Source organism: Alligator sinensis, unplaced genomic scaffold, assembly GCF_000455745.1.
Source record: "Alligator sinensis unplaced genomic scaffold, ASM45574v1 scaffold198_1, whole genome shotgun sequence".
In the NCBI taxonomy this organism is placed as follows: domain Eukaryota; kingdom Metazoa; phylum Chordata; order Crocodylia; family Alligatoridae; genus Alligator; species Alligator sinensis.
Window position 1 is genome coordinate 3,405,224 of NW_005841906.1, and position 15,702 is coordinate 3,420,925.

Below are 15,702 nucleotides of genomic sequence, written 5' to 3' on the forward strand. Positions count from 1 at the left end.
TTCCTGCCTATGCAGGGGGTCGGACTCGATGATCTATTGAGGTCCCTTCCGACCCTAACATCTATGAATCTATGAATCTTTAGCATTTATACAGCTATAGAAGATGACGTTCTGACATAGTCATTATCACTATCTTTAAGACGAGCATTCATGCATACTGTTGTGTCAGTACCCCTTATTTGTTGCTTCTGAAGAAATGAAACAATATTTCCTTTGAAAAGAGGTAGTGTATCTGTCTGTATTCACATTGGTCACATCTCTTAAAAGGAAGTAGTGCAAAGGCAGCCAAATATAGTCAAGCCTGCCAAACAATTATCTTTAGCTGACAAAAGATCAAGGAAGATATTGCAGATATAAAAGTAAGCAGTTAAAAAAATCCAGGAGCACAAATGAACAAAGGAAAATAAAAGGATGAGGTTGGGAGGTAGAGCTGGTCAACTCTGCCAACTCCAAGCAATCAAAAATCATGAATCAATCTCCACATATACCATGAGATTGAGTTAAAAAATGAGTGTTTTTTAAATAAATTTGGGTTTAGTACCAGTCTTCTGGTCCTTCATAATTCAGGTTTTCAAACTTTTATGGACAGGCATGAGCACTAGACATTTACTTTTTGGGGAAGAAAAAAAAAGGAAGGTGATATTCTCATATAATCACCCTTTAAGACACACACTAAATATAAGAAAGGACCAGGAATTTGAAGCAGGTGCACAAGCTGATACAGAACCAAAAAAGGGTCTCATACAAGGAAGAGAAAGCGTGGTGGGTGAGGGCAGTAGATCTGACAGTGGAATTTTGCACACATGAGAGAAGCCAAGAACTGACATGAAAGATGGCAAGGAAACAGTACTGCAGGTAGGAGACCATCAAGGCCTAGACTGGGAGTTGGCTGCAGGGACAGAGCGTGGAGAGGCTGGAAAGGATAGAGCAGCAAGGTCCAATGGCAGCCTGCACCTGAGGGGCACATTGCATCCAACTTCTATTCTCATTCAGTATCCTCTGACCTCTTAGCCCCATGGCTTGTTTCATGCTACTGCTTCTTGGGACAGTCCCTACATATCTTGTCTTCCAAATCCTTTCTTAATCCCTTCTTTTTATGGAAAGCTTCCTATACCAATCTCCCAATGCCGGTGTCTAGTACAGGGGCAGGCAAAGTCTGGCCTGCAGTGGACTCCATTTTCCAGCAGCCCTGCCCACATTCCTGCAGCCGGTTTCCATGGAAACCCCATCATCAGTGCTGTGACAGTGTGGGGCCAGAGTTTCCATGGGGACCAGCTCTAGCAGTGTTGGCAGGGCACACAGCTGGACAGGGAGCTGCTCTGGGGCTGGGATCTTGCGACGGTGGTCCAGAGCTGTCACCACTGCGAAATCCCAGCCTTGGCCCTGCAGCAGCTCTTCACCCAGCCGCATGCCCTGCCAGCGCTGCTGGGGCTGGTGTCCATGGAAACCCTGGCCCTGCACTGTCATGGCACCACTACTACTGGGGTCTCCATGGAAACCAGCTCCATGGAAACCACTACTACTGGGGTCCCCATGATGTGGGTGGGGCTGCTGGAAAATGGAGTCGGGCCACTGGCCAGATCCACCATTTTGCTTACCCCCAGTCTAGTAACATCCTCCTACTGAACTCTCAACCTTGTGAGTCATACTCCTCCTGAGTTTGACTAAAAGCTCTTTGGAAGGGACCTTGTCTCCTTACACATTTTGAAGAGTCATTCTCATTCTTCATACGTAGTGATGTCCGGGGTGATGCACCTCTTCTCCAGAACTTCCCATAAACAGCAAGAACAAGGGCTCTCCAACAAAGGATTCTTGAATGAGATTCCAGAACCATTCTCTTGTATCTGCCCCTAAATCAGTGATTCTCAACCGGGGTTCTGGGTACCCTGGCACTCCATGACATCCTGTGAAGGGTGCCACCAGGCATGAAGAGATAGGCTAGGTGTGAAGATATAAGGTGACAAGTGCAGGCTCAGGCCTGCCCCTTCACGACTGTTCCCCTGTCCCCAGTGCCAGCCCCTGTGAGAGGAGGGACGCGCTATAATAAATAAGTCCGTTTTTGAAACAGGGTGCCCGCTCAATTCACAAAAAGGTTGAAAACCACTGCCTAAGGTGAATACACTACCATCTAATGGGCACTGATATACTAACACTCATGCCATAGCGCCAACACGATTCACAGGGCTTAACCCAGGGATGAACAACATGCAGGGTGTATGTTGCAGTTGGCTTCCTAGCTTCAGTGGTGCATCATAATTCTTTATTAAATCACTTTATTACTTGAGAAAGGGTTTAAAAAGCAAAACAAAGATTCCTGTGTCATTGCTTAGCAGCAATTTATTAATCCGCACACATGCCTGCATGTATGGTTGAGTTTCCTGCTTGCAAATGTGCTGGGGGTTCACATCCAAATACAGCATATCTCATTAGGGGTGGCCATTCATTGTACCTTGCAAGTGGCCCTCAATAAAGTGCACCCCTGGCCCAATCCCACCCAAAGCCATTTATATGGATAGCTGTTATAGCATTTGCCATCCACAAACATCCAACCCTCATGAGCCAGGCCCTTAAAAATGGTGAAATAATCTCAGAGATTACAAGATTTAAACAATGATATAAATTACGGTCTTCTTGTTAGGGTCTGATGTTAAAAGTCAAGTTTTAAGTTTTCCTGCACAATCAGGAAAGGTATTTTTGAAAAAACCTGAAAGCTGAGCTGTTTATATATTAAGCAATTTCCATCAGACAGAACTTCAAGAGAACACCAGCTATTACAAGAGTCACTTAAAATCATGTGAGACAAGGATTTCTTAGAGTGATATCTTTTACTTAAACAACTGCATGGCTGGGATAAAGTTAGACAAGCTTTTGAATGTAAGAGGAAGTGTGTCTTGCATTTGAAAGCTTGTCTAACTTCATCCCAACCACACAGTTGAGTTGGTCCAATAAAAAAGATATGACCCTTAGAAATCTTTGTCTCTTGCATGATTTCTGAACCATCACAGTTACAATATTACTCTTATACTACCATAAAATCTTGAGCATGTGCACACTGCTCTTGTCTCTGGAAGAGAGCTAGTGTATGATTTCAGATTTGCCACATCAGGTCCCCAAACATCACAGAATATTAATTATAGACACTACAATCATCCATAATTTGGCCCGTCTTGGAGGCCACAGGTCAAGGGCTTTTCTACACATGGACATTGCTGGTACATTTGAAGCACTACATTCCTCCAGTGTGGACAAAAGCAGCTCTATCACTATAAAGGTACTTAATACTAACACATCTATTCCCATGTTGGAAAGGCAATGAGCTACACCAGAATAGGAACCTTTATAATCAATATAACTGTTTCTACACTAAATGTATTAACAATGTACTGTATTAACAGTATTAACAATACCAGTATAACATTATACTCAACAAAAATAGGTAATAAGCCCCCAAATACAGAACTTAGTGGCATTAAATAGGCACTGGGTAACTTACTGAATCCTGATTCACACCCTGTCTTGCTTTCTTGCTTCCTAATTGTGTATCTACTTCTGCGGCTCGGAATCATTGTAGCACTTGGTCAATCTAAATGCCCTTCTAATGAAAGAGAAGCATTCTAAAACAAAAAATCCTTTGTATCCTTGGGCATGGAAGCTCCTGCCTGAATCACAGCAGAAATAGGAGATAAAAACCACGCACAAATACTTTAAAATAATCCTTTCCTCCTATTAATAACAAGGCTAGAAGTGTCAGCAGAACACCGTGGCTGTGTCCATACAGAGGCATGCACTTGCAGCAGCACAAATTTGTGCCGCTTCTTTTTGCCACTGTGCATACCCCTTCATATGCACTGTGGTGCAGGGCAAAATGCTCTGCTTTGGGCAAACTGCCTGTTCCTCACTTCTCACAGCTTCTGGTGTACTGGAGGAGCCAGGGCAAACCCATAGGAGGGGAGACACTCTGGCCGGCAGCCAGTCTCCTTGGAGGGCTCAGCCTCCAGTTGCTCCAGGACACAGTCCTGCAGCTTGTGCCACACTGCTTTTTCTTGCCATTTGTTTTTTTGATACCGGGAGTCTCTTGTGCCAAATTTTGGCACCATGCTGCAAACTTACATCATGTCAAGCAGTTGCACATACACCTCAAACCATACATCTTCGCTTGTCTGGACACACCCCATTAATTCATTCATATTCCCCTGGAGCTCTCCCACCATAGGAGGGCTCTGGCTCCAGCTGTGATTCAAATGGGGCACTGCTTCTGTTAGCCTAAAAACTAAATCTGTTCCCTGTTTTATTTTTTGTAAATGAGAGTAGGCTTTCTCCTCACTGGTATTTCTGTTTCAGAAAGAATGTAATGTCACAGTCATTATCTGATTAAGAGGAACCAGCTCAAATTAATTTAGGTCATGGGGTTTTGGTTAATATATATATATATATTTTTTTTTTTTTTAACTCTTAGGTCATAACAAGCTGGCATCCATGAATAGATATGGTTTCTGTTTAACACTGGACCATCCAGTACTTTCACAGAAGAGTTATGCAGACTTGTTCTATCCATTGAAAGTACCGACATAGTGTATAAGTAGCCACAGTACCCAAGCACCTCACAATCTTTAATGCATTTCTCTTTAAAACATCCATGCAGGGCAGGAATGTACTACTGCCTCCATTTCATACATGGGGAATTGAAGCACAAATAAAAGAAGTCTGTAGCGGAGCAGAGACTTGAACTGAGGTCTCCCATCACCTAGGTGGGTGGCTTTAATCAGCAGATCTCTCTCTGACCTTAAGGAAAGTGCAAGTGCCTATGTGCGTAGCAAAGGAGAGGCAAATTGCACACATAGAAATGCACAGTCAAAGAGAAAGGACAGTGCATGTACTTGCATCTCTGTTTAAAAAACAGGCTAGCTCACTCTTACACGTCAAATGTTCTTTGGAACAGTCATGATAGACGACGGAAGTGTTAGCATGGCTGTACCCCTAGTACTGCCACTAAATACACCTTAAAAATGTTTCAGTTTAGGACTCCGCTGACCTTTCTAAAAAGACCTAACTAGAAAAGGCAAGTTAGTTTTGCTCTGTGCGGATAAGCTCAATGTGGCTAAAACAGTTAGGAGGGACAGATAAAGCTGTTCTACTGAGGTAACTGCTCAAAGCCTCTAGCAGTCAGAATACCCAAAGATCTCTAGCCTCAGTGTTGATTCTTCAATCTAACAATGCTATGCTGCCCTCTTGTGGTATGTGCGGGAATCAACACACTCAAAAGAGTTTTCAGCCTCATATTCAAAATGAGTGAAAATAAAGACATCAGGGCTCAGACGAAGACTTTAGTCAGTCATGGGAGTCCTCTTTATAACATGTAGAAAAGCATTCTGTCATTGCCCTTGTTTTACAGCTTCAACATTTCTGATGTCAATGCATTTTCAGTAATGAGCAGAACAGTCACAACAATGCCCCATCTGTGTGACTCATTGATAGATCTGGGTCTAAAAATGACTCAAAAGCCAAAAAGGGATGAGAGACTCAATGTAAAACTGAAAATATGGACCTCTGTGTAACTCCTTTGATATTTTAAATCCTATTTCATGGCTACTGAAAAACCAGCTCATAAAGTAAGGACAGGACGTACATCCAAATGCCTAGACACAGGCTCCGTGTCATTTATTAATATTATATTTATCATCCAGTGCATGAATCCCATGTTCTTTTCCCCATTCCTATCCTCTCTCTTTTCCTTTCATTTCTGTGAATATCTATTTAGTGCATCATGTTTTAACTAAACTGCAAAATCTTCCAGGTACTTGCTCTTTTTTACTAAAGGTATGGATATAAGAATAATTCTTCACAGTGTAAAAAGGGGTGTTGCTCTATCTTCTGCCAGCTGTTCTAGGATAAAAGTACACTTTTATTCTGTGTTAAGTGTGGTAGCTCAGACATTAATGAAAGAAGGATAAATTACTTCAGATTAGCTTTCACTTACCATAAGCTAAGAGCATGTATACAGGCACTTATACATTCAGACAGACATTCAAAAAGCCTAAGCCTGAACTGATTCAATCTTTGCAGGTTAGTCTAACATGGCTTGGTTAAATCCGTTTTGTAACTAGACAGACATCCCAGAAATACAGGCACATGCCTGCAGTAGCTCAGGCTAGAAGCTAGGGGGCAATAGAGCAGCCCTCCCTTCCCTTCCACGGTACTTTGGTGAGGGGAAGTGTGGCCAGGCTGCTCCGATTAGCCCAGCAGGGAATTGGTAACACCGTGTTTATCATCCCATTAAGAAAACAATAGAAGCACATTGCCAGCTACCTGTTGATTCAGCACAACATGTGGTCTGCTAGCTAATAAACAGAGCTCTCAGCAAGGCAGAGGGGAGGGGTGGGGGAATTTCTGCTGGGCAGGGATGGGGGGGAGGGAGAGGAGCAGCCTGCTAGTCTCTGGAGCTACAGAGGGGAGGGGCCAGCCCTGCTGTGGGGCAGAGAGCCTTGCCCAGCCCAGAGATCATGCCGGGATACTGATGGAGTCTGATTTAGCTTAAACCAGCAAAGGATCTAGGACAGACATTGCATAAACTGGTTTGAGCCAAATCAGTTAAGTCAGATACTAAATTCAACCAGGTTTATCTCAAACCGGTTTCAGTCATTTTCAAACTAGCTTATGTGTACTGAACATCTGTTCTGTTACAGGTGTAAACCAGTTTCTGATCACTTAAACTGGTTTATGTGTAATGTCTGTCCCTAACCTTAGGGTCAAGCAGCTGATGCCTGGAAGAGCCCTGCTGCTTTTTTCCTCTTCAATAAAGTACTTGGATTTCCATATGCCAAGCATATGTTCAGCACACACCACAGTGGGGCCCTAGAATTGAATGGAAGTTTGCAGCACTAACAGAATATGTATGAGGTACAATGTAGGAGATTTAAGAATAATGTTTAAAGGTTATTTCCACATTTTCATAAGTAGCTCTTTAATGTCTCCTTCCCAAAGCCCACTCTGTTACTTTCTCCTATTTTTTGTTTTGTCCCCCTTCAGTTCATTCACACTTTTTGGTAAGGGGTTTAGAAATCAAGTTCATATCACCCACTCTTTAATGTGCCAGAATTAAATGGGACCACATAAGAATAGTGGGGGCACAGAAGATGAGACCTGATTGGTGTTTGAGGGGGCTATACAGTTGCCTGAAAGAGCTGATAGTTCAGAAGGCCTCCTTTCCAGTCCTGTGCTTCTAAATCACTTGCATCTCTGCCACACAGATAAGCAGGCCCTTCCATGCAGCTGACCTTGTGAGATGGACAGAAGCTCATGACAGACAAAGGGACTGGGGATCTGCATATAGTCTGCTTCTATTTGAAAGCAGTGCCTGGGAAAGAAAAGGTCTCGCAAGGTGGGAGCACTGTATATTTCTTTGGCTGCTCCTCCTTATTCTGTCCATGTTCCACCCAGGTTACCCAGTGCAAGCAGCAGAGCAGTCTTACCAATGGTGGTTATTGCAGAGATGGAGAAGAAGAAAGAGCCAACGAAGTCCCATCTCCCCAGACTGGTGGTGTTGCCCTGGAGGGTGAGACCACTCTTATAGGCTTGGATGATACCCTACAAAGAAATAGCAATGAAAATGGGAGACATTATGAGGAGGCAGTATGAGCTGCACCTTTGTTGCGACTGGTATTTATATGATAAAGATTTAAACTAGAGCCCCCTTTCCCCCTGCCACATCTCTCTTCCTAGACTTCCTTGGGGTGGCTACAAGCTCTGAGGGCTGCAAGGTTGGGGGCATGTCCACAGTGCCTCCATGGTGCTCCTTGATGCTGCAGAGAAGCTCACCAACATCTGCCTGTTCACTCTCTGCATGCACCAAACCTAGAAATGCAAAGGGCAAGTTGCCTCCACTCCTTAGATCTCTGCCTTCAGAGGGCAGCAAGGAGTTGGCAAGAGGAGACAGAAGGCAACCTCAGGGACTCAGTTCCAAGCAACCTTTACAGATTCAGTTCCGGGTTTGGCATGTGTGGAGCAGGAGTGGGAGAGCAGGGTTGTGCTTCTGGACAACAATGCTCTCGGGTGCCCTGAGAAGCTGTATAGATATATTCAGGGAGGATATGCAGACTCTGAGTAAAACAGGTGGGAGGGGATTTTCGGGCCATGCCCGTTCTCTGGATGGTTCACCAGTCACCCAGACTAGAAACATGAACTTTCAATGGGGGCTACAGCCTAACATCTGTGGGAGAGATGAAGACAGGAAATTTTCAGACATGAATCCAACCAGGAAGTTTTCTTGCAGTTCAACATTCCTCGCCAAGCACATTCACTTTCCTACCCTTTAGGTAGGGGGAAAAGCAGGAGATTCCAAATCACAGGAGGTATGGAACAATAAGGATGCAAATGCATGTACTTGATACACCTCAGATCTGTTCCTCCCCACATCCGGGAGGAATTCATATAACATAAGAAAGCTTAGTATCCTTGCAAGAAGGAAGATATATAGCAAGACCAGCCCTATGACACGGGGAGCCTTGTCACCACATCAGACACTGAACAAAGCTCCTGATGTAAAAAATGGTCTTGTTACTTTTGTTAAATTAGTCACATGAAGAGTTTGATTCTGCTCACACTTACACTAATGAGAATGAGGATTAACTATGCTGAAGTCAAAAGACTTATGCCAAGTACATCTTGACATGTGAACTGTATCAGTGAGTACATCTTGGCATGCCAAAGACAAAAACGCAGCTATGTTTTTGATAACATGACTCTCAGCACCTACCTACAACAGGTATTAATTAATCCTCCTAGCACATCTGGGAAATGGATTTCCCTCAACCGTACCATTTAATTCAAAACACAAAATCCATCACCCTTGAGCAAGGCAGAGTAGATCTCTAGGGTTACCATCTCCTTCCCCTGCTCACAGTGCCAAGGCTGGTGATAATACTCTTACTGTTCCCTTTCAGTTCAAATCTGGGCCTAAATTTACCTTTTATAAAAATAAAGTTCTTTTAAAATAAAAATCTGTACAGGTCCATTTATTTTTCCTTCCCAGGGCCCAAAACCCCTTCCTCAGCTTTCTTCCTCCTTTCATAAAGGTGACAGTTTGGGCATGAACAAAGAACAACTATTTTAAAAATACAGTATGCACTGGCTATAACAGAAGGGAATATTAGAATCTTGTAGTAGCCACTACATTTTAGTAGCAAAAAAAAAAAAAAAAAAATAGTTTTAGCCTGCTGTAAAAACACTTAATTGCTAACAGAATCAGAAATGCACCAAAAGCATTTCCTGAGCACACAAATAAGGTACGTATGGCATTTTAAATAATGTGACTGGCCAGCCAAAGGGCCTGATTTACAAGGGTAAAAAAATCTGCAAATATGTAATGCAAATACTGCAAACAGAAGTACTTTGGTTTTCAAGACCAGTCTCCCAAGTCCAAAACTAATCACTCTTGTGCTGTGCTTGGACAAAAGGAAAAGAAAATGGGAGAGAGAGTGTTGTTAGCTCAGGGTGGTTTGCTTTGCTTTGGCTTGTGGAGCTAGCCACTGCGATGTGACTTCTGTTCTTGAAAAGTTTTCTGTTTATCTATGTGTGAGCTTCTTTTTCATCCTCTGGAATGCTCTCAGTAAAATCTTCCACTGTTTGTTCCTTTCCTGACCATTTCCAGGAAGGGTGGCTTTGCTTCTTCACTCTTGATATGAGTCTTTTCCAGGCCCCTCTGTGATAATCTCTTCTGGCCCCACAGCTGTGAACTAGGAATGGGAATGTTTCGGATAGCAAAGTTTGTTTGCCAACAAAAGCGGTTTCAGATGACCTGATGCTATTTGTAAAGTTGAAAAATAGTTTTAGACTTTTGTAAAGAGTGCTGCTGTTCCTACTCCCCTTTAATTCAGGGATTAGGTCAGTTGTCCTCGGGAGACTCAGTTCCCCCCTTTGCTTGAAGGGACATGAACCATCACCTACCAGGATAGTATCCTACTGGCATGTCAGGCATCAGCTTTCAGCTTCTCCTTTTGACACCGTGCTGCTTTGAATCAAATACATGACTATGCACTGAAGCAGAGAGAGATCATTTGAGACTGAGTCGGAAGCCTACTTAATATCATCTTCATCAATCCCTTGCAGTCAGGGATGATCATCTTCCATGACTGTCTTATCTCTGTGTCCAAAGATGGCTGATGAGGCCTATCTGGGATTGACAAACTCTACTGCAGCTCAGAAAGGAATAGTGGCTGTCAGGAATGGGACGCGAACCCACACTTTCAGGGGAGACTACAATTTAAACACAATGCCTTTGACCGCTTGGCCATCCTGATGGGTCCTGCTCAATAAGGCAGTCTCTGAAGAGAAGTGCCCTATTCCAGAATGAAACCAGAAGGTGGATATTCTTAGTTTGTAGCAATAGAAGTTTTTGTGCCAGCTTGTCAATAGTTCGAGCTGACGTCACAGTTGAAGTTGAGCACGTGCAGTTACAATTTCCAGCAGAAACCTCTGGAACATCTGCCCTGCTGCCCTCATTAGACACCACAAGCATGCGCAGATGAGTCAGAACACCTGGTGGGAAATGTGGGGGTCCCGAGGTGAAGGTGAACAACTGGCTTGAGTGACAGGTGAATGTATCGAGCGAGAGAACGAATTGATTGGAAAACCTGCAAGTGACAGTGACTGACCGAGGATTGGTTGGTTAGGGAAAGTGGTGCGATTTGAGTGAATAAAACCCGAAGTTTGGTACTCCTGAAGGGTTCAAGTGTGGTGGTTCGAGTGCTGTGTGTTTGTGGTGCTGTGTGTTGTTTGGCATTTGAGAGAGAGCCGCGTGTGCCCGGCTGAGTTTGGTTCCATGAGCCTGTGACGTGTTTAATACTAGATCACTCCCTGTGAAGGGTGAACAGCAGTGTTGCCGAGTAGCCCAGTTTCTGGTGACCTTCCTGCCCCCCCGACCCATTTGGATTTTTTTACTTTCTTGGACTGATTGACTGGTTTTGGTAGTTGGTTTGCTACTGTTTTAACCTTGGCTACCTGTTATTCCAACCAGTTCTTCAAGTTGATTGCCATTCGCTACTAGTTGATATTTAGTAAAATATTGCTGCTGTTGTCGTGTGCATTTCCTGTTGTTTCCCATCCTTTTCCCCCTTTTATTTTCATATTCTGTTGTTCTTAATAAATTCCTTTGTAATTTTGTACCCTTAGCCTTGTGCCCTTGTGTTTTCTATACCAACGAAATTCAGGCCGGGCTCCCAACCGACAGTGTTCCGGATGGCAGGACAGCTAATCAGCCTGATTTAACTCAACCCTCATTGTCCATCCAAACCAGAGACAAATTTATCTTAGCTGGGTCAAGTCTTTGAAATTTGTCCTGCTACAAGTTGAGTTTTCTAACTACTAACCCACAGTGCACTCAAAAGAGGAGGCTCTCTTCCTTTCTATAATCGAAGCACTGACCCTTGCTGAAGCGCTGGCTGTCCTGCTTCCCATCTGAGTGTTTTAATCATCCAGCTAGAGGATCATTCTCATTCTTGGGCTATGAAAATTCATTACATGAAAAATGAAGCTGTGTCAAGAGGAAAGGCTGAGAATGTCCTACAGAATGACAGTAAGTTTGGGTCTCCCAGAATCACAGTTTACATGGCAAATTGGGTAAGGAATGCATTGAAGGTTTTGACGTAAGTGCCTCCACCCTGTATATATTCTCCACTATATAAAGAAAGGAATCATGCATTGTTGAAAATATATTAACTAAAATTAATAAAAAATTCTGGGTTGACACTGTCTGTGGTCAGACTTGCAAAGCCAGATTCCATTTTTTAAAATGGAGTTAAACAAGAAAACACATAGACTGTACACAGACATGTTATTTGAGCTGGTTCTGATTGATCCAAGTCAAAACCCAGGACCAAAGAGGAGCAGCACAAACCCACACATAGCCCTTCCAGGCTGTACTGGTACCCCTTTGCTAGTAGGTGGCCAGGGAGAGTGCACAGTCTGACAGGCCTGACCATGTAATGACCTGCAACTAACTTGAATGAAGCAGGAAAGACCACAGTTTATCTGACATATTTCACAAGTACTTAATCAGGACAATAGGTTGTTTTGTAGGATCCCAAGGCAGAAGGCCTTCTCAGAGGAGAAATGTTCCATTTCTCAGAGAAGACTGTTCCTGGTAGCAAGGAACTGGTACTAAGATCACAAATTTATTCTACAAATTTGGAGGAATGAAGAGATCCCTAGGGACCTGAGGAATGCCAACATGGTAACTATCTTCAAGAAAGGAGATAAGTCTTTGTATGGAGGTACTGCCCTCCTTTCCACAAAAATGACTGTGTCATCCTTGCAGACAATGAGGAAAAACTCCAGACCATGCTGGATCTTCTCGGAGATGCCTACTGAACTTTGGGCTGCTCTCTCAACATCAAGAAAACAAAAGTAATCTATCAGCCTGCCCTGCAGGGGACATGATTGTGACCCCCCTCCCCAAATGACAATGGAGGGAAAGACCCTGCAGGTAGTCAAGCACTTCCCCAACCTCAGTAGCCACTTCTCCCACAGAATAAACATTCATGAGGAGATCCAGTACAGGACCCAGTGTCCAAGCACCTCCTTTGGGAAACTGCTTTGGTGTGTCTTTATTCATTGTTAACTACAGAAAGACACCAAGATCCAGGCCTACAATGCAGTCATTATTCCCATCCTCTTCTACAGATGTGAAACATGGGTGACCTACCAGTGTCATCTCAAGAGCCTGGTGAGATATCACCAACAATGCCACAAGAAAATCCTCCACATCAAATGGAAATATGACTGCGCAAATGCCAGAACCCTTGCTGATGCCAAGGTTACCAGAATTGAATTGGTGATCCTTAAGCACCAACTTTGCTGGACCAGACATTGTGTGAAGATGCCTGACTCTTGACTCCCAAAACAAGTGCTCTACTCACAGCTTAGTAATGGCCTGACATCTTGTGGTGGCCAGAGGAAATGCTACAAGGACTCATTGAAGGCATACCTCAAGCATATGGGTGCTGGTATGAAGAGCTGGGAGGAGCTGGCTGCTAACTGACCCCAGTGCTGCTGCAATCTCAACCAAGCAGAAGCCCATCTCAAGTTCAAACCTCTTGGCCTCAAAGCAAAGGAGAGCAGGGCGAGGAAGAGGAGAGAAATCCTGGCGTATGACATACCCTCACCTGTGGAAAAACCTGCAGCTTCTGCAGACGGGTCTGTGGCTCAGGGATTGGACACTTTAAGACACCTCAAGACCCAACAATGAGCTGTGGTAGAGATCAGCCTCGAATCGAGGGACTGCTGATGACAACACTCTATTTACATCTTACTAAATGCTTGACCATAGTAACACAAGCAGTACAATTAAAACCATTTACCATAAGTCCTATCCAGGGTCCAAACCTAACTGATAAACTCTGAAGACCATTGACTAAACAGTTCTTAAAACCATAAAGGTGAAGACAAGACTTAATAACCTAATCACCTCTAGGCATCTGGGTGAAATTCCTTATCATAAAATTCTTCACTTGGCTGCAGGGTCTTCATGATCAACCCCTTTCATTAATATATACCCAATCAAAGTGTAACTAGAAGATGCCATTAATGATTGTATATCCATGATTGTGAACCCAGCAGTTGAGGACCTGAGAAACTGGTGAGCTGTGAAATGTGGAACTGAGCAACCAACAAGAGCTGAGAAATTCTAGATCTGGCCTACATCCTCCTCCTGAGCAACAGTATGTTTTTGCATTGTCTGATCCAAATGCTAGTGAAGCATCTGTTTAGCTTTCCAGTAAAGTGATTCTCTTGAAAAGGTATGCTCTCTCTCTTTATGCTGACTCCTCCTACAAAGTATGTCCCTTTTGTCCTAATTTCGGGATAAAGGGTTTCCTATCAGTGCGCATGTGCTGTGATCAACAGGAATTGTCTCTGCTTACAGCTTTTAGGAAAGATGGAAGCATCTTGCACTTTTCTCATCATCCAATTTCAGTGTCAGTAAATTAATCCCAGTGGCCCACTGGTAGCTGCCTAACCACAACCCCCCCCCCCCCCCTTCCTTTTTATGTATGCAAAGGCAATGTGTAGTGGGCCAAAACTGAGATGTCCCACATCTGTTGCCCCACCAGAGCTCAAGCAGAACATCTATTATTTCCTGCACATCTTTCAAAGTCACAGTCCTATGCAGATGGACATGCTTAATGGTCATACCCAGCTGACTGACTACCGTCCCTACTGCAGGTTTTCCCACACTGAACCAACTGTCCACTGACTGATTGCAATTTAGGGTTGCAATTTCTCAGAGCATGACTGCCACCCACTTTTCCACTGACAAAGTGGCTCTTGTTCTGCTGTTTGTGCTGGAGGAATGGGAAAAACTTGACACACCCTTCTACTTCTGGAAGGTCTGCAGCCATTGCCATTCATCCCGGGTCTATATCACGAGTTCATCCTACCCAACATTGCTCTTTTAAAAAGCCCAGATGTGCAGCTTTGCCATGTGGAACCAGTCAGTGAATACCAGCAGTGACTTGTGATTACCCCACATCCTTCACTCCTCTTCGTTGATCACCTACTCTTCATCACAGCACCCTGACTGCTGTGGTAGTGGCTGAATGTCCTCAAATGCTCCCTGTCTCTAGAACGGACACAAGAACTCTGTTGCTTTGGATGGGACCAGCATTTTGGATGGTGAAATGGCAGTAGGAGCAAAGAGCAGCATCAGGTTTCATGGCAGTTTTGAAAAAAGGTTAAAAACTATGGGATGGAAGAGAGGAAACGGTGGGAACTTGAGTCTGAGCTCCTATAAATGCCATAAACAGTGCTTGTACCCCGTACCACTTAAAAAATGTTTCACATGGCAGGGCATTGGTCTGAGCAGTGGTTCTCAACCTTTTTTGTACCAGGCACCCATTTGTAAATATTGATGGCTAGTCCCAACCCAGTGCCCACCCCTCAGTGTGGGGGCAGGGGGTGAGTATGTAGGGCAGAGGGGACGTGTGCCCCAAGCAGCCCCTTGCAGGCTGAACTCTGCCATCCTCCAAGGGAAAAGCCACAGTTTCCCACGTTTTTCTCCTTTAAAGGAAAATCCATTTTTCAAATTTGTTGATCCATTTTTTAAATTTGTTCACGACACTTTCATATATTCTTGAGACCCACTTTTGGGTTGTGACCCACGAGTTGAGAAACACTGGTGTAGGGGACCCTGGGATGCCTACCCTTGGTATACCATGTCTTTTGGTTTCATAACCTCTCCAGCTGAGAATGTACATTGTTGGCAAAAGCAGACAAATGCTATAAGCTTAGCGATGCTGGCAGCCATCTACTGGCAAAAATTCTGCAAGCTTCACAGCACAGACATGGCCTCAGGAATTTTCAGCAATCACTCTAGGGAAAATACACGAGCACCCTGTGGTCACACTATTCTTGGAGTGTGTAGTAGTACAGACACATGCTAGGTGTCACTCTGTAAATGAAGAGCAGCTCCAAGATCAATACGGATGCTTTTCCAAGGAAGATATACTGTTTACAAGCCAGCAGAAGTGGCGGAGGAGCCGTGTGCAGTTCGGGACTGACCAGCGCAGGTAGGGGGAAAGTGCAGCTGAGCCCCTGCTGCTCTGGTTGGGCCCATCCTGAGATTCATTTCATGTTTGTAAAATGCTTGGAAAGCCCCACATAAATACACTGAATAGAAATGCAAAATATATTTTGACTTATTTGGTTGGCACC

At 44.0% G+C, this 15,702-nt stretch overlaps 1 protein-coding gene across 1 annotated transcript in view; it reads right to left on the minus strand.

Annotated features, from left to right (window-relative positions):
* Positions 1 to 14,390, minus strand: part of LOC102375433 (potassium channel subfamily K member 17) — a 29,193-nt gene extending 14,803 nt beyond the window's left edge. Inside the window, exons 1-2 of the mRNA XM_014517393.2 lie at positions 14,295 to 14,390; positions 7,470 to 7,584 (exon numbers count right to left, since the gene is read on the minus strand). Of these exons, the coding sequence (XP_014372879.1) occupies positions 7,470 to 7,584; positions 14,295 to 14,390 (211 nt within the window). The remainder of the gene's footprint in view (positions 1 to 7,469; positions 7,585 to 14,294) is intronic.
* Positions 14,391 to 15,702: the final 1,312 nt, after the last annotated feature.